The sequence below is a fragment of the Poecilia reticulata genome, chromosome 19 (assembly GCF_904066995.2).
Source record: "Poecilia reticulata chromosome 19, P_reticulata-male-v2, whole genome shotgun sequence".
Classification (NCBI taxonomy): Eukaryota; Metazoa; Chordata; class Actinopteri; order Cyprinodontiformes; family Poeciliidae; genus Poecilia; species Poecilia reticulata.
In genome coordinates this window covers 18,671,995-18,692,068 of record NC_088848.1, presented here as the reverse complement: position 1 = coordinate 18,692,068, position 20,074 = coordinate 18,671,995, and the positions used below count along the sequence as shown (strand labels likewise).

Sequence of the window (20,074 nt, the reverse complement as noted above, 5' to 3'; positions counted from 1 at the left end):
AATTCCTAAACCGTCTATCCACACCAAGCTCCATTCTAACAGGACACCAAGATTCATTCACTTCTTTGTTTGTGGAAGAGACTCCTAGAGAGAGCAGTCCCCCTTGATTTGGTTGACAACAATAGCCTCAGACTCAAAAGGTGCTGACTGTCATCAGGGCTGTCCCACACTTGGGTGCATATGTTCACTGTAGATTATGGCTTAAAGACACCGATGGGACCAAATGCTTGTTTAAAAAGTATATATTCCCAACTAAACTCCACAACCAATTCCATGAAGATAAAGGTCATTCTAGTTCCTCAACTTTCGGATGAAAGCCAAACCGATCATTCCGAATCAAAGGTTAAACAGCCAGGTCCCAAACAATGTTGAGTAAACTTTACCAGAATAGCTGAGTAGCTTTGTCAGCTGAGTAGCTTTGATTTGCCAGTGAACACCCTCTGTATTGGAAATTGAAGAACAATCTCTGGACATCTTTATCTAGACCACCACTGCAGTCTGCCACTTCAGAGATGTCCTGGTACTTAATGTGAGACTGAATATGCATGTCAATCACAACATCTCCTCCCTGGGACATTACCTACCTACCAATCTTATGATCATGAGGAATGGGTTATAAATGAAAGAACAAGGTCTTGGATAGAAAACGGCTGAGATTAACCTTAGACCAGACTCTGTCTTAGAGTTAAGGTAAGGAGCTCCATCAGCCATGTGTTGAAATGGAGCCGCTGCTCCCGTAAAGAGGTTTGGCCATCTGATCAGGGTGCAAACTGCATGCCTCGCTTTGGAGGTCTTCCAGGCACATCTTACTACAAGGAGACTCCAGAGGCAACCCAGAACACACTAGAGAGACTATGTGTGCCTTCTGGTCAGGAATCAAGTAGGAATACATCAGCATGACCTGTGAAGTGTCGTTGAGATTAAGTGTGGGGTGAAGGTTCCCTACAGTTATTCCTTCTTTCTCTGTTACTACTTAGAGACGACAAAAGCATGGGGGCAGAAAGATGTATATGCATGTGTTCATGAGTGCGAGGCAGCTCAGAGTTGGAAAACGTTACTCACGAGGCATGATGCCCTGGTCTGCCAGCTGCTCTCGTGTCCTCCTCTGCTGAAGTCTTAACTGTAGCACTGATGAAAGGAGAACAGAAGGAGCACAGGAAAGAGGAAAAGAGATGTGAGGAGACAAGTGAGGGACAGAGCAAAAATCCAAAGAAGAAGCCGTTTCAGAATAGCTTGCGTTTAATTAACCTGCAGGTGGCTAGTCAGAAGTAGGACGTGCACGTCAAGAAAAAGAAAATACAACTTTACAAGTCAATTTTAAATAAATCCCTCATAAATATTTCAAATTCCTGACTGAACTCTACAGTGTACTGTGCACACCACTGATAACCAAAATGAAAACAGATTGAAAGCCATTCACTCTTCATTTTGCCACTCGGCTATAGAAGACTATTCATTACAGCTTAAAAACGCTGGAGATGGCCACCAGACCATTTTCTGACCTTGTAAGGACAAGCAGGTATAGAATTATAATGAACTGAACTTGTCAATATGATCAAGAAGATTGGTGTCCATTCATACCCTCCCTTATAGAGGAGATGTTTGGGTAGACAGGTATGCTGTTGCTACCTGTCTACAGCATACCTGTTTGGGTAGACAGGTATGCTGTTGCTACTTCTTAGTCATGGCTGCTTGTGTTTATTTTCTAATAGTCCAAAAGATCAATGTGGACAGATGAGACAATAAGACAACTGCATTTGTTGCATTTGGAGTCCTGACTGTATTATTTGACAGTATAAGTCGAGAAACACTTATACCCCTGGGAGATTTAGATTTAATTGTTTTCATTCAACTAAATTGGCTTCTGATAACGCTCTTTGCCGTCACCCTAATCTTTAGGTTTCTTTCTTCAGGAAACCTGACTGGGTCATTTAAAAATATTTTTAAAATATTATTTTCAGTCAGCGGAAACATGGCATGGATGTTAAAAGTTCCAAATAAATATACTCTTCTTAAATGTACATTTTCAAACTTATGGTGATGTTTTCTGTAGAATTAAACTGTTTGTACATGTACTGTCTTTTCAGGGCAGATATGCTGGTTTTACCTAAAATGGTGTCCACTGGATCTTGGCTTTAGTTCCACACAGAACTTGACAAAATGCTTTGTTCAAAGCCAAGACGAGGCCAGAGTTCCCAGGTTTCCAAATTTCCAAATTGGAAAATTCAATTGGAGCAAAATGAAGCCAGCCACACTGGATTTTGTGGTGAATGTAGTGATGGTAAAAAGCTGCTCCTCTGCACTTCTGACTGTTTGCACCTCATTACTGCAGTTAATGAGCCTGTTGCTACGACTTTATCGGCCATTCTGATGCCGACATGGACACTGTGCAACAACAATCATTACGTCCGTCTCACTGGTTTTCCGTGCTACAACCGAAACACCTTGTGCTTTGTTTTCTGTCTCAAAGAGTTAAAACCACAGTGCTGTATCGTATAGATTCTTTTTTTTTCTTTTTTTACTTTTGAAAACTGTAGCATAGCTCAAGTGGGGTGTGATATCCTTTCCAGATTGGAGTTCTAACTTCAGAGACCAGCTGGATGCAAAAATTCGTCTTGTGTTAAAGGTGTCCTCTTCGTCAGGGCCAACAGCAGGAGCAAAATATTTCAGCCCGTTCCTGAAATAATGCTCCAACTGTTTTCTTTTCCTTCTTCTCCTTCTACTTGGCACCGCTTTTAAGTTTGCAGCAACTCATTACATTTAGCTGGTAAATAAAAGAAATATTACCAGCGCACTTGGCTTGAACTGATCAGATTCAAGAACTCGAGTCTGTCTGCAATCGCAGGGTGTCGTACAACATGATGCAATAGTTCATGAATAGCTCTTCATTCTTTTGATATTGTAATAGTGCAATTCTGTGACATGTCAAGGCTAAAAATATACATCAGTTCAAGTGTGAAACCACGCTCAGTTTTTACTCATTAAGGTGAACCTGTTTGGCATCAGAAAAGTTTTTAGAGCTTGAATGAAGAGTAATTTAGCAAATAAGATGATGTGAACTGAATATACAGTATGGGTATTGTCTGAATTATATTGTTTAAAATGTACTCACAAGGCTGATTCTAAGACCTAATTTCCTAAAAAATATCTAAGCACTAACTCTGACTGAATTTCAGCTGCATCCTGGTCAAGGAAGTGCACAGACAGTCACTAGGTGGTGCTAGAGCACCTGCCCTTTTTGCTTTTTGGTGATTGGAGAAGTGCCCATTTAAAGTAAATAAATATTTTAAAACAGTGTAGTGTGTGGCTCAAGGTAGCATTTCTGGAATTAAAAGCTTATAAGCCGACCCTGTAGTGCCCAGAAGACGTCTGCAGGTATGCTGTATGCGTCGCATATTCTGTTTCAAATTCATCAAATCGTTCACATCAGTTTATTTAGACAATCTATTTTTTAAAATGATAGATAAAATCAAAGACAAAGGTAAGTATTTTTTGTGTACGTAAATTTTGCTCTGAGATATTGAAAATTATGCAGGAAAAAATCTACTAATATTGTTGCACAAGGTTCTCCTTCCCCCCACCACCCAACTTGAGCACCTGACCCCCAAAATATCTATGCACGCCATTGACCCAGGTTCTTGTGAACCTTATCAGTATTATGCATGTCCACATATGCATAAGAAAAAAAAAACACACGCACACACACGCATACAAAACAACACTGCTTTCTTGCAAATATTTCTGCGAGCAGGATGTAGGGAAAGATAAACACAGCTCCTGGCTTTTAAACAGATCTGCTAGGCAGTGTGTGGTCCACGGCATGTGTGTGATTCTCCCCGCTGTGTCCGTGTGTGTGCGTGTGCGCGCAGTAGTGGCCTAGGTGGGACTAGGTCATAAACATGAACCTCCTCTGCGTCTGTTGGTCTGCTCGCGTCCGTTCCTTTCGTCTCTTTTGTCTGCGTGTGCTTTTCCTCCTCTCTGTTATCTGGAGGGTCTCCTGGTCTGATCCTGGATCTGACACACAAGTATGAAATGTTCCCGCTCCGCCTGGTCACATTCTGTTCGTCTCTCCGATTGTTTATCATCTCACTCAGGTGGTTTCAATTCGCTCTCCTCTGGCCACAACCGTGTGCGTCAAGAACAGAATAGAACCTGCAATGACCTTTCTCGATGCTCATCTGCCACACCGGCCCTCTCTATCGCTGCGGAGCACCTACGTTACGTAACGCCGGGCCGTTCCCCTTCTCCTGCCTTCATGTGACATCTGCTTTCGTTTACAGCAAGAGGAAGGGTCACGACCCCGTAGCTCGCTACATCACAGAGCAAAGGCAGGCATTAGTGACTGACTGGAAGCTGACCAAAACATGCAACTGATACAACCACTGTCAAGGATATTTTTTTTTTTTTATGCACGCCTTTTTGGTGTACAGTTGTACATAAGTGTTTTGGTAAAAGCCAGGTGACAAACTGCAATATAAATATTGTAGGAAGCTAATTCTGTTCAGCTTTTTTTTTTTCTTTTCATTCCTCAAAGGGATAGTTTGAGATTTTTGAAGCGAGGTTCTGGAACATGTTTATGAGCAGTTTATAGCCGTAGATGACAGTTTTCATTTAGCATGAATCCACATCAGCTGAACCTGGTTGCTGAAGCTAACAGCTACTTTGTGATCAGCCAGGACCAAAACAGACATCTTAAAGTTTAACAGCTATATCTAAAATAATAAATTGGTATTTTATAACTCTTTAAGCCAGGCATCTCATGTCATGACCCAGTTCTTGAGGCTGCAACTTTTAGATGCGTGAATCCAAAGCTCAAGTTCTACAGAAACCAGTGAATCACATGATCATTTAATTTAGGCATGTTGATGCTATGTGAAGCACATGCTGAGAGCTGAGCACAGAACATTGTTAAACAGATATAAAAGTAAAGATTATGTTATGATAGTCTACAATATAAGCTTTTTATGCCACTTTACTTTGTCAGGCACACACAGAAAGAACATTGTTGGCGCACTGCCTCCCTTACTCCATTTACTGTTTAAATTTTTTTTTTCTAAACAAACGAAAAAAATAATTGTACATTATATTTGCCAGAAACAACAATGTCCACAATATTCCAAACATTCAGAATGTTGTGGCGCTACGAGCCTCTTCTTGGGAACTTCTAAAGGACGTCGTCTTGGTCCAGTCACTAACGTGACTCTATTAGACATCTGCTTTCAATCCGTGTTAGGACTCTATTATTATTGTGGTCGTCCAGTTGAATATAAGCACACCACTGGCTATGGTGGCGGTTGGCTAATCTGGCAACAAATGGAAACAAGGAAACTATTTGGGTTAAAACTTAAGTTAGCATTGCTAGCTGCTAGCTTTTGCTAGTGGACACTTAGGCAGGTGTTAGCTGCCTAGCTCTTGACTAGCTTTTACTAGGCAGCTAACACCTGCCATATATTTATCTACGACCAGTGAATCTTTTAGCCCTATTGTATTAGGTATATTAAGTTGAGGGGAAAAGAGGAGCACAAAGATGATTTGTGTATGTAAAAGCATAGAAGTCTGCCATATAGATGATGCTACAATCTCTAATCTTTGGCCAATTGTCAGCACATCATAATGACTCAGAATCTAATATTGTTGTATTGTCTGCTCGTGCTTGATGTGGACTTTGGGGGGAAAAAAGAAAAAGAATTTGTCACAATCTCTGAAACCAAGAAAGTTCTCTTCTGCGAGTAAGAAAATAAATTCTTGTTGCTTCAGCAGATACTTTAAGGAATCTTAACTACAACTTCAAGATGCAGATCTCGAGTGTCACAGTTCGGTTGACAAAGATAACGGTAAATTCAACAGTGTACTCCCACATGTTCTCGAGCCAAATCCTGAATACTGAGCCCTTCTTTCTGATCACTTCGGTGCTGCCTGCAAGCTGATAAAACAAGTTCATATTTCAGCCAGGTGACAGGCTTAATCTCACCCATACATGCAGGTTTTATGTCTTATTTTCTTGGCGAAGGCAACGGTTGAAGTCAGGCCGCACTGCTCTGTGCTGAGCGTACTGACAGGTTATCAATAACTGTGCCTAAGAAAGCACAGCAGCTGCCATACAGTCTGCTCTTTCTCCAAAGCGTTGCCTTGTCCTGCCTGCGGAGCCGAGTCGAGTCGAGCCGAGCTGAGCCGCGTAATCACAGATAGCTGAAACACACTGTTGACTTTGAAACCAAAGACATTTGTTTCAGCCTGGGGTGCCTTGACAACAAAGGACATACAAATCGACAGCCGCATTTACAAGTGCTCAGATTTATAATGTAAATAAACCGCGTTTCGAGGCGGTTTTGTGTGACTGAAGTGGAGATAATTAAACAAGCCAGCCGAGAGATTTCGCTATTTATCATCCATTTGTGTGCCTCGCACAGGAGAACAGTACTAACATCACACTTTTGCACCAGAACTCCAACAATCTAAGGAGAGGACGCATTCGTCACCCGAATCTCCCCCTAAACTTTCATCGACACGGACAGGAATGTGTTGGCGACAGATGTATGAGCGTCGCTGTCTACCATCTCGTAAACAGGTGTTCCCAAATGAAGCATAAGGTTTATTTTTACTCTAATACCCTAGTATGAAGCGAAAATCCACCTTAAAACAGAACGCACATATGTTACTCCCAACGCTTTTGGCCACTTAAGAGTCAGACTTATGAACGAGAGAGAGCCAGAGCCTGACTGCAGGGGAGACGACGCTCCACCATAAATGTTTCTGGAGAGGTTCCACTGCCTGTGACTTATGGTCAACAGTGGTAGGCTGAAAACAAGTGGAAAGGAAAAAAAATGAAGGAAACTGTACATTTTTTTATGTGCAGCCAGAATGCCATTCCCTGTCAGAACGTTGGAGTATACTTTCCCTGGTCTCGCAAACTATTTCAGTCCAGTTAGTGTAAAATTATTGAGGCTGCATCAAAGAAATATAAACCAATTTACTGCCGCAATAAGCTGAATTATTTGACATTGTTTCTTACAGAGTGCCTCCCAAACCTTTTCTAAGTGAGCAGCTGACACAACCACATTAAAGGGAAAGGGAAGTAAATCATATCCATATGAAAGGGAATCATTTCGTCATTTTACGCCGCCTTTGTTTTTTTTCCCACCAGTATAAACTAGCTGGTGGAACCAATATCTGGTTTTACGGATATTTGTTGAGAAAAATCATCTTGAGTTTAGCTGGCATTCACTTTTCAGAAAAAAACTTGAGTTTCTAGGAGATTTGGTTTGATTTTGGCACAGTTGGTCCCTGTGGAGACCAGTGATAAGTATGTAGATGATTAGATTTACAAGGAACTGCTATGTCTAGATTAGGCACCAGGGGGCGTAGGCAGCGGAGTTACAAATAAAATGAAGGACTTATCAGTCGGTTACCGAAGCATTTGATTTTCAGTTACACTCATACTTGTTAGACGTTGAGGAAGCTTCTATTGGCTCCACATCAAGTCAAGTGGAAATACCAGGCAACTGTTCAGCAATGTCGAGGATGAATACCCACTGGGTTCAACCTCTGTGATATCCGTGGATCCCTACACCTCATTTCCACCCGGTCGCATTCATGATCCACACAGAACTCTCTCAAAAGTTGATTCTGCTGCTTACTGCATCTAAAAGGCATGAAGCCGTCACAAACTATTGTAACTGCCTGGTCTCTTTGACTCAGTGTCCCACCTGTTGTATCCCCCTATGCCAGTTCTTGACGTGCTCGTTCCTTGCCAATCAAATCATTCACACACCCAACATGAGCATAAGCACTGGGTATCAAATTATGTCCAAATTGGGAGTAATTTCTCCTCAGGGCCTACATTTTTTTGTTAGTACGAGTAGAATCTGTAATTCTACTCGTACCATAACTGATGAAATGTACTTCTTGGGGGGGAGGGGAGAGGAAAACAAAATTTATGTTTAAGATTTAGTTTTCTGGGTTTTTTTTTAAATTATTGTTTAAATTTGTCTGCATGTTGGTGCCAATTAAACCAATATTTGCATCTTTTTAGTAGATATAAATACTGTGGTTTCGTATGAAGACATGCTCATTTGCTATTCTGTATACAGCAGACCCCTCAAGATCTGGCATTTACCTCAAGTTGGACCCCTCGTTCACACCGCAATGTCACAGTGAGCATCTCAAGAACGTCGTCCACTACTGTTTGAGCCATTATTCAAATCAACATGAGCATTAGTGGGTGACACACTTGAAGAACATTGTGTAGTCTCTGGGGAGCTCATAAATGAGATCTTTATCTTTCCCTTTAGCCTCCACAAAGCGGAGGCAGTTCCCATGGCTTCAGCAGCGCAGCCGCAGCGTGTTGTATGCAGAAGAGGCAACGACTGGCAGTGTTCACATAGAGCTAAATGCTCCCTTAGGCTACGGGCGAGCAGCAGCGGTTCCCATGGCTGGGATCTTGTAGTTCAAGCGTGGTGGAAAAGTATCAACAATTGTTGGTTTTCACAGGCCGCTGAATGTCACTCAGAGTGCTGCAGCTTAAAGAAAACTGTAAATTCTCCACAGGCTGAATTGTCTCAGACTCCCTCCTGTCTTCAGCAGTTAGCACATAGAGATTTACAGGCTGTCTTCCTTCTGTAGGCTCACCCAGGCACTCGTAAATTAGTTCCAACAGTCACGTCGGTTGTTATATGTTTCACCCAGTATTAACTCCTCTGACTGTAACATCAAGTGGACTCAAGCTTAGAGTCGGTATCTCTACATCTGTGCCGCATTATCCTTTCAGAGCGCTCGGGTTAGAGCAACACAGTCCTTCTAGCAGAAAGGATTTGTTACTGGAATCCTTAAAAATTCCCCACAGCACAGAAGTTTCATCGCCATTTGGAGCACAGGAGCTCCGAACGGCTCAAAGGAAAAGGGACATTTGGCCCGCAATCTCTGGAATGCAATCACAGCTGACCGGCAGAGCGGACGCATGGACGAGAGAAACCGCTCACCGAAATTCACCTGCTCACCGCTCAGTGACCTGCATGGAGCCTCACAGCTGATTCTCACCCCAACCAATTACATTTTCCTCAGGGAGGTGGCAGTGTTGGTCAGATAACACACACTACAGTGGTACTGCGCAAACACACACACACACACAGGATCACAGATGGTACCTTTAAAACTAGAACAAGTGTCTGAATAAGAAATGCACTGTTTTGGAATGACCTGCCAGGGGTGTACACCACCTCTTGTCTACTGACCGCTGAAGATGGGCACCGTCTGCTGTGACTCTGTGTTGCAAATGGATGGACAGAGATATTAATGGAACTGAATGTGTGCATACAGGAGGAGGGAAGAATAAAAGGTACACAGAGTCTTGTGCCCCATGAGCCATATTTAGTTGACCTCTGACACCTCTTCAACATCTAATCACTCTTATCAGACAGGGGAAACCTGGACAAGCTCCCTCAGCAGCACCACCACCACCAGGGAACAAGTGCACCAACCTGCATGAGGCATCACAAGCACGTGGGTACATCTACAAGGAAGCAGACAGACCTTGAGGAATCCTTCCAGCTGTAAATTCATCATGGTGTGACGAGGCATGCCGCTAGTCTCAGCTCTCTGGAGGCAGACTGTGGTGTCAACTGTACCTACACAAGACAGCAGTACAGCTGCGCACACCTGTTGCCGGGCTGCCGTGACAACGCCTCAATGCAGAAGGGAGTTAAATGCAATGATGCGTAAGAGATTTCAAGCAAGTCCCAAGTGTTGGCCGGCAAGGTGTTGCAGGATAACCGAGCAAAAGAGTTTGCTAGTAAACAGAGAGCATACAGTCAGAAGCAATCCAAAAATGAACTTACCTGATCTAAACTTGCTTCGTATCAGTATGGAGTGCTCGGAGCCCAGAAGAGTCATAATGATTTCAGTACAGTTCCAGCGTTCAAAGGTTTCAAAAACAAGCCGCAAACTTTCAAGAAGTCGTACACACTTCGAGCCCTCGGGCGACCTCTGGACCACAGACTCATGGGAGACAGAGTTGGCTCTGGCCACCTCATCAACAGCTTAAGAAGAAGCACTAACTGGCAAAAGTGTGTGACAACAAACTAAATCGTTCTAGTTTTGTGCTGCTCAGCTGGTGTGGAATCTAGCTCTCCTCCGTCTGCCGCTGCTCTTCTCTCCTCCGCTCTCACCCCACAGCAGCTGATGTGGGAGTGTGTGATTTTTGCGGGCCGACGAGGCTTTGGTCCCTTCTGGCTGAGAGCTCTGAGCTGGGGCCGGGGACAACACGCAGAGATATGCCCTGCTCAGGGAGGGGCCGAGCTGGGGCCAGGGTTTCCTCCAAGCCCCGCCTGCTGCAACCCAGAGGCACAACAGGGTTTGGCTGATGACTTCTTCCTCCCTTGCCACCAGTGTAAATATATCTGCCTATCAGCCCAGCTGACTGTCATTAGCAGGGAGAAAGGCAGATCGAGATAGAGACTCAGAGGAAGACAGTGGAGCCGTGACACAGGCAGAACGGAAGATGTGCAGTTTCACTTCTTTGCTGAGTCCAAAAGTCTGAGTAGAGGTAAAACATTGGCCAAAAAGTCTGATCCTACAGTTCTTTACTCCAAAGTGAAATAGTACTAGATTTTAGAATGGGGTGGGAGGTTGCTTTTACAAAAGTTTGGAGAATCCAAGAGATTTGAACTCTCTGATAAGCTTGTTAAGGAAGGAAAATCCAAACCGTTGTCTGACGTCAAAATACCATCAGCAAGATTTAACAGATGCTGAAGAAGCAGAGCCCTAAAGGAACCAAAGGCCAGTTTCTCGCAGAAAACAATGCAACGAAGATGAGTTTGGAACCTTTGGTCCGTTTGACAGTCGCCGCGTTGTTGCAAAGCAAAGAAGGTCCGACACATAAAATCTTCAAAATCTTCATACTGTGAAACATGCTTGTCTTTTTGTTGTTGCCCAGCATAACAACAGAACAGAATGTTGTCCTGCAGCCAGATCAGACGGTAAATGTCATCTACCCATATTTGGTGGACCCCTCCTCCAGTTTCCACACACCAACTAGATATTTGTCCAAAGGAACTAAGCTCTGAACTTTGTTTCTTGAGTGTAATATTTTCCAGCTCCTCCACCTAATCTGATAGGGACTTTTTGTTATGAACCAACAATTGGAAAAAAAAAGAAAAAAAAAGGGGTACATTGTTTTAAAATTTCTACCACAAATTTCCTCTTTACGTTGATACCCCCTAAAGAAAAACTACTTTCATGAACCATGAAAGTAGTTGAGGTGAACTACTTTCATAGTTCACCTCAACACAGCAGTGGCGGAAGGAGAGCTATAGGTTGTGAAAGTTATTGTTTATAGAAAGTCGACCTCAAGCCATTTGGGGCAAACATGGGGGGGAATTCTCTTGTCAAGAGACCAAAGTGTTACTTTCTGACCTACCTGTAAAATGTAATGTGTATCAAAAGAACCATGACAGAACATCACTCTGAAAACACCATTTCCACACTGAAACAAAAGATGCTGAGAGGTTTGTACTGTGGGAACAAGGAAGCTGGTCAGATTTGGTGGGATGGAGATAAATACAGTTCTCTGACATTCAGCCTGAGCTACATTGGAATGATTTAGGTCAGAGCATAATAATATGTTTGAATGGTCCAGTCAAAGTCCAGACCTAATTTCAATGCAAATCTATGGTAAGAGTTGAAAACTGACAGTCAATTCAGTCTGAGTGAGTTGCAGCTATCAAATAGGCAAAAATCTTTAGATGTGCTAAGCTCATAGACCTACTCTACTTCATTAAAGACTTGCAGCTAAAGGAGTCTCTACAAAATATTTTAAACCACATATTTCCTTTCCTCTGTACAGTTATAGATTATTTTTTCTTGGTTTGTCATATTATAAAAAATACTTAAAAAGATCATTACTTTTGGGTGGTACTTTATTCCAAGGGTCAATTCTCTGACCGATAAATCTACAAAAACCCGTTGAGCAAATAAACAAATTAATTACATTCATAAAATGCTTAAATATTGCTGATTTCTTTCATATTTTCGCACTACTATTAACTATCTATCTACTACTATCGCACTTTGAGATATTCACTTCAAGTCAATGAAAGTCATTAGATTTTATCCTTTAAAGTTGAAAACTTGTAATACAACTAAACCTCACCACAGAACATACATGATCAACAAAGATAATGTAGTTTTATAATAACATCCTTATAGTTGTCTGAAGATGATTTCAAATAAAATAAGGCATCTTCATTTGTGTGATGACACCGTTTATTTTTTATTGTTTATTTAAAAAATTTTTTTGGATTGCACATTTACTAGTGTGATTGATTCCATATGCATTCATTGACATAATGTTCACATATATATCTCATGTCTGGTATTGTTTAGACATCAGCAGCAACGACTGAGATTTTAGTAACAAGATTGCTGCAGCTATAAACTCTTTATATGTTAACTGTTAAACAGCCAAATAGATATGATGTGAAACAGACTAAAATAATGGGAGTATTTACCAAACCATCAGCAAACAAAGATTTTCACCGCAGTAAAACAGCCGACGGCTCACTCGCACGGCATTGTGATGCGTAAAAATGGGAGAACTTTTCACTTATAAAGAGATTTTGTTGCAGGTTCAAAACTGTTCAAAAGATGCTGGAAAAAAATAAACTTCATATAACAAATGCAGGTACTAATACAGCATTTTAAAATTCATTGCTCAACATAATTCTGGCAGTATTTCAGGAAGTAAAATCTTTACCTGAACAAAATATAAAAATAAAAATAAAGCACCTTTTTCTACAAACTCCGGTGTTTCCTTCAGGGGCTTCTGACAAACTGGAAACATGGCTTTTCCTGGCTTTCCTCAAAGGACACATTTTTGAAAAGCGTGAAAGGCTTCATTCCTTGGTCTTCATGTTTTATTCACCAATGTTCTCTAACAAACCTCCAAGGCCTTCAAGGAACAGCAGCATTTATACAGGTGGACATTTGAAGGAGGCAATACAAATGACAGTTTAATTAGTCAAAAACAGATTATGACAGTTGTATAATGTGGATCTACAATACATAAAAACAAATCGGTCCTTTGGAGCTTCGATCGGCACCAACCGACTTCGCAGCTGTCCGCTGTCCGTTTCAATCCCTTCACACCGTAAGACACGGCGCCGCTTTTGGAGCAGATGATCTCCTCCACGCGCCACTGAGATGCTCGCACCGAAACGTGGAATATTTTAACGTAACAAATGACATGCCTTATCTGTTTGCCGTAAGTCTGTGCCGAGTCTGACGTGTGCTGGAGCGAGCTCCAAGAAGCCGCACAATACTCCAGTCAAATATTTACATTAAAGCTTCTCGGTCTGCAAATCTGTCCTTGACATTTGCAAGTGAATTTGTCTCTGCGCATAAACACACACGCACACACAGATGCGCACGCACACAAATCACACAGGTGCACACACGCATGCACACACATGCCACTCCGGTGTCTTAATTAGCAGGTGAAAGTGCTTAAAGGGAAGGTTTGACAGTGTACACACAGTGTCTCGAACAGATTCCTGAGGAGGTCACCCAGCCCCGGCTTAATCCTCCCCTTTAATTGGGCCCCATGTCAACGAATGTGACATGTCTCATCTGAACTGTTTGGAGCCACATGTGCGTGTGTGTCTTTCAGCATGCGTCTGCGATAAAACCACAGAAGAGACTCAAAGATCACACTCGTATACCAATTAGACAGATCTGACTGCACAGCTTTAGACACCATATTTACAGCTTAGCACGCAGATGTGCGACCCGTGACGGTCAGGCAGTTGTTGATTGGCCGACGATGCAAATGGCTTAATCGTTTTCGTCTAGACCGCCGTGTTCAAACCTCGTGTTGCGTAACGCAACCGTGCGTGTTTATTGGCAAACCGTGCGGGCTTGTAAATCAAAACATGACTGTATAATTTCTTTTGTTTTAGATGGAACAGATGTGTGAAGCTAAAAGTAGCTAAACTACAGAAAATTTCATAAAAATGATGTCCGAGCTCAGCAGGAGATGTATACAGTTGAATATACTGTGGCGAGATGTTTTATCGTCCTATTTTCTTGACAAGACTAGTATGTTGCTGTTGCTATCAGTTCCAGTAAAAGATGGCTCAGCACAACATGGAAGCTTTTGCTACTGACTTGAACAGTCACATATTGTAAATGCCTCAAATAGTGTACCTCATCCATGGACTCCAGCTGTCCTTCAGCCATTTGATGAGGTTTACTGGCTCACACTGCTGGGTGTTGAAGTAAGGGTACAGTCACTGGACCCCTTCATCGAGCCATGAATGATAATGATAAACTTTGAAATAGTGGTGTAGCAATACGTAAATGTCATGAGACAGTGGTCTCATGACATGATACTGACTTCACGAGAAGAAGACGGGGCGAGATTTTATTACTTTAAAGAAAACTTCAAAGATCAACTTATGCTTAAAAAAAGGACTTTATTTTGAAACTTTATAGAGTTTACCACAGAAATCAACAAACTGATCTTTCATTTTTCAATTTGTTTTCATCTCCTCAGACTTCAGACCTCAGTTCTTTCACTATGCATGGTCTATGACCTTTCCCAATTGCTATTGATAAAGTGGGCTGTGATTGTTGTGTAGCTTAACATACCCTTAGACCTGGTGGCAGAGTAGGTCTTTTTTGACTTAGTAAATTTGAGTATCGTATTCTTATTTTTTATCTTTGTTTTACTTTTGTGTGGATATGCATGTTCTTGCTTATATCAACTTGAAAAGTAAAGACTATTTCTATTCTATGGGATGCAAACAATTAGAGGTCCTACCTCACATCTTACGGAACTTGAAAGCTCTGCTGATAACTGCTTGGTGCCATTTCACCTTTGAAGGTCAAATGGAGGGATGCAGTAAAATGGGGACCAAAGAACGATTAGGCTGTTCTTCATAATGTTATGCCTGATCATTGTACATTAAAGGAGTTATGCATCTTCTAATAAGCAGGTGCAACATTTTGACAGTAGTACTAAGCACAAATCAAATCTCAGTTTTAAAGTGAGTTGTGTCATAATGTGCCTTTAGGATCTGTTTTATGTGGTCTGAACTCACAGACGGCTCATCTTCGCCTTAACTGTTCTGAGGTAAACGACGCATGTTGTGAGTTTAGATTTTTCAATCCCAAAAGCAGGCCGACCATGGGGTTGGTTATTGAGTCAGTAGTGAAAGCGCTTTTGTGGTTAAATAAAACACTGTTCTCTGCCAGACTCGGAAATCTTATCTCAAATAATGAGAAGTGCTGACAACGTTGATTAATTATGAGGTGATCAATTTCAACTGATCGCTCAGTCACTACATTACTCTCAACTTATTTCTTATGTCGACTTCAGCCTTTGGATGCACCCATGACTCTTGAGATGCATTTTTGTTTCTTTTTGGTCTCCTTGTGGTATTTAGTGCTATTAAATCTACAACACTGCATATCCTCTGTTGCAATTACTTCAATATTTTAAGCTTAGCTTCACTGTGATCCAGTTGTGAATCTGGTTGAAGCTGTTTGCGCCACTGGAGCAACTCAGTTAGTCTCTAGATATACAGATTTCTAATATCCCCTGCTTAAATTGACCATCTTGCATCCCAAAGATCCAATGCTTGTACTGAAACAAAAGCTTGTGCCAAATGACCTCCCATAGCCTCCACTCAATTCTTTGAGGATAAAGATCTAGTCCCATTTTCCATGGGCAGGAAAGAAGATAGACTGCTAGCCTGCAGGTTCGACAATTGGTTGGACCCTCCGTACCAAACCTACTGAACACTTTGCTGTTCCAAGGATATTGAAAAGTTTGATCCCTCAATGGCTGGATGAGAAATCAGTATTACTGAGGTCTGGTATCTATTTAATGACACAGTATATAACATCTTTTTTTGTCATCAATAGAAATTGTGTGCAGTTATTTACTTGCAGCTGAAGTTCTAGCTTCATCCTGACATTTTTTGCACATTACAAATGTGCAAAAAATGTCAATATTCAGATAATGTGGGGGGGGGGTAACGCAATTTTGCAATTGAGAGTTTCTGTTTAAATAAGAGCAATTAAAATCACACGTGATCAATTTGTTGAAGTGATAAGCCATTAAAAACATGGCTTATCACTTATCGCGCCATCATCCTCTCAACTTCCTGTTGTCTTCTTCATGATTTGCACCAATGGCAAGATCTGGTTGAGGATCATGTGACATGTGTGATGCAGAAAAAGTGTTTCCATTGCAGTTTTGTGAAATAATCCAATTTCGATAAAACCAAAATAAACAAACACCTACAAAAAGGCGCCTCATCATAGAGCCAAAACTTTTTATGGGAAAATTAGAGCTTTTTCCAAATTGGCATTGTTATAAATTAATTTTGAAATGTTGATTTGCGCAGTTATAGGGTCAATGGAAACGCAGCTACTGTTGGTGTTGCCTTTGGTAATTATGTGAATACCTCAGTACTACATAAAAAAATAATAAAAAGGTCTCTCATACAGTGCCTCATGTGGATATGATAACCAACATGGTGATATGAACTACATAAGGATGGGGCTGAAGTTTAAGAACGGTGTGCTCAACTCAGGATACATCAGAACAACATTTAATCTGCTACATTAATGGCCTGATCCTTAACGTATACAACACTGTAAAAAACTGGACTTGAAGGCTGATAGTCTTCTGATGAGGGATCTCAGATAAAGACCCTGGTAGGGAAGATGAACGGGAGATAAGACTGACGATGAAGAGCTTCTTTGAGGACGAGATGAGGCCGTCAGGAGTAGACAGGATATGGGTTGGGGGTGAGGGGTGTTTAGGAGGGTACATTGTGTGGATGTTTGTTAAGGCAGCAGACGTAGTGGCCTCTGTGGCCCCCGCTGAAACAGCTGTGTTGTATCAGTCTAAGTGTTCGTACTGCTGCTCTGTCTCAGAGAGCCGCTCCAGTCTCAGGTAAACACCGGCCTTTAATTCTGTTGCCTTTGTGGGATTACAAGTATTTATTTAAGTTTTTCTACAATATTAGTATTAGAATACATTATGTGTCTATGTTGTGAAGATTTTTTTTTTTTAGGGAAATGTGTTGATATGAGGTCGGGTAATGGCACTTGGATTAACAGAGAGACTTTTATCAACGCCCAATCAGCCTTATCAGTAAACTAAGGGTTTTCTCACGACACAAGTTGGCTGAAAACAAAAATGTGTCAGAGAAAATTGGAGGCTATGGAATGCAAACGGAGTGAGTAAATTCTGAAGAACAAAAAAAAAAAGAAAAAGGCCATGGTCACAAAAAGAGTTTGGAGGGGACCGACTTGCTTTGTTGCAGAAGAAGAGGTGAGGGAGGGTGGGAAATGAAGAATGAAAAGCGGACGGAGCCAGACGCGGAGTCAGGTTCAGCTTTTCTCCCTCAAGTTTCTGAGCCGCGGTTTATAATGAAGACGTTCCAGTGGGAGCATGTTGAATCCAAACCAGAAGTGACAGAAAGACGAGCCCGAGCCAGCAGCCCCTTCTTCTTGTTTCCACCCCCCTCCAAACCTAGTCTATCTACGTCTGCTCCGAGGCTCGGTAACCTTCACTCTGCATCCCCCGCCTCAGACCCCGGCGGCGTCTGAGCCGCGCATGTCTGCCGCCAGGTTGGAAACGTCAACATGCTCGGGAGACTCTGCTGCTGGAATCAATCTGGGAAGAATCCCAAAGCACAACAAGAGTGCATGGGAGCTGTGCAGTCTCTATAACATGAAACGCCAAAGGGAGATAGTATTTGGTGTTTTTGTGGCTGTTTGGATGATCGGCTTTGCCTCTGGTGCAGTCTGCAGGCGCTGGCAGGCGGCCACAGGAGCGTGGACAGGGAGGAAAAGGAGGAAGAGGAGGTGGAGGGTGCATCTCTGTGAGGCTTGAGCTCAGAGCCGGGCCTGCATCGCCACAGCTTAACTCTTAACTCCTGCCTTTTAACAAGAGCTATACCCTGGCTTTATGTGGTATTCCTAAACCCTCACTATCAGAAATTTAATAACTCGGAGTCGGCCTTGTTTTTGTTAATGTCTGTCTTTGTGCTGAACAGTTAAAAAGGAGATATCACAAAGAAACCTGCATCAGTGCCAAGTTTCACCTTACTTGAGTGAGTTCAAAACAGACAAAATAAAGTGCATTGTCTGATTTAGGTCACCGATTCCAGACACAGGAGTGAATATATTCCGTCAGCCCTTTCAGTCTTCATTTTATTTTATGTTCATTTCAAGTGGATTTTGTAACCAGATATTTGCATTCACTGTATAAAAGGCTTAGTCCCTTTAGACAATTATATGCAACTATCAAATACCAAGGGAATGTTCCGAGACAGGATCCGTCACCCAGAAATCAACATGATTTGGTTCAAAATTTGTCGCAAAAGCAAGAGAGCTTGTGAAGATTCAATTCACCTTTTTGTAAAGTGCCTTGAGATATGCGTTGTGAATTGGCGTTATATAATATAAATTGAAGAGGCCATTGAGTGTCACGACACAGTATAAATCGAGTCCTGTACAGGTCATGAGCTCAAGTTATGACAAATGAAGTTAGATCACAGTTTGCAAATGCGCTCATAGACAAAGGTCTTTGTTTTTGGAGACATGTCTTTGATCTGATTAAATTAACTTGATACGTCTTCCCATAATGACAATTGTCACCTTTGGAGGATGACTCAAGTGGTACAGTACTACCTACATGAAGTACGGGCCTGGTAGATTCATGTTTTGGTGACACCCAAAACAACTAACTGGTGCACTTCATAAAACAGAAGAAAGGACATAAAAGTATTGCAGCAAAATAGAAACATTGCACCAGCATCTCAAGATATCAGCCAAGAAGTTAAATCTCAGGCACAAATGGGGTGTCCAAAATTGTCAATGACCCTGAGTTACATTGCTTTGGTTCCATTCAAGTTGAAGAATGCATCAGTTCTGAAACTTTTTCCAGTGGTTCAGTTTCTTTTTCTCTAAAAAAAACAAACATCATGTAAACCAAAACCTGCCACTGCAAACCGCGCAAGAACGTTCAGACAGTTTATTGATCAGATGTGTTTGACTCCCAAATTCAGAAAGCACATCCTGTGTCCCAAGCTGATTGAACCATGGTAAAGATGTAATCATCTTATCAGTAGTTATTTTTCCCGGGTACTATTGCAGACCAAGTTATCCGACAAGTATATCAAATGGATTATGCTACATGCTAGGCTATGTGCTAGCAATCAGTGTACAATTAAGCAAGCCAGTGTTTTTCTAATCATGCTTGACTGCACTTCAGAAAAAAGGCATTGACATATTTGACCCGATCATGAACTGAAAGCAGAGCTGTGACTGTGGTCATTTTAGCCTTTATTGTTTAAATTGCAAAAAAAAACCCTGAGAACTTTCAAGAACATATGACCTGCCGTAAACACCAGGAAGGTTATGGTTAGAGATGACCATGAAATTGCCTGATTGTTTTTACATGAATTATTATGATTTGAGCCAAGGATATATAAAGATTTCATCTGATGTCCTATTTATTTGTTGAATTATGTACATTTATGTGCTTGCAACATTTTTAAAACTTTCACATAATCAGTGTGACTGACACATATTTACTCAAGCATTTTTTTTAAAACAAAAACATTCTAACAATGTTTTGTCTCATTTCAAGAATCTCTTACGTATTCAGCCTCTGTGGGGAGAATTTGAGTCTCTCTAGCACTTCCTAAATGACCCCATTCCAACGGTTTTGTCGTCCCCACAACCCTGCCAGCCATCACTTCCCCTACTGACGTCTGTTTGACAATGTAAAACATGTTTGCAAACATACGGACACAAGGTCATATTTCTGTTCTCGCACAAAAACATAAAACAAACACAAGTGAAATTTAGCTGCTGTGTGAGCTGATCTGGGAACAGCAGTTGAGGTCGCTGGCAGATGGAGAGCAGAAACAGGCTGCCGCAGGCCACAGACTAATCCATGAGTACAGAGCTGGTATCTGCTGGTCTGGACTCCACTTGACCCTTCAGAATTTGAGATTTATTTTTAGAACTTCATCTGTGTGTGTGCGCGTGCACATTT

The 20,074-nt window shown here is 41.7% G+C and overlaps 1 protein-coding gene across 8 annotated transcripts in view; it reads right to left on the bottom strand.

Moving 5' to 3' along the window:
• Positions 1-20,074, bottom strand: part of myocd (myocardin) — a 61,579-nt gene that overhangs the window by 17,431 nt on the left and 24,074 nt on the right. For 6 of the 8 annotated variants that reach the window (XM_081600145.1, XM_008437731.3, XM_081600150.1 and 3 more), the window contains one exon: positions 1,063-1,128. In XM_081600145.1, coding sequence (XP_081456271.1) covers positions 1,063-1,128 — 66 coding nt within the window. Of the gene's footprint in view, positions 1-1,062; positions 1,129-9,833; positions 10,400-20,074 lie in introns of those variants that run through there. The other 2 variants (XM_081600149.1, XM_081600151.1) reach the window with 2 other exon arrangements.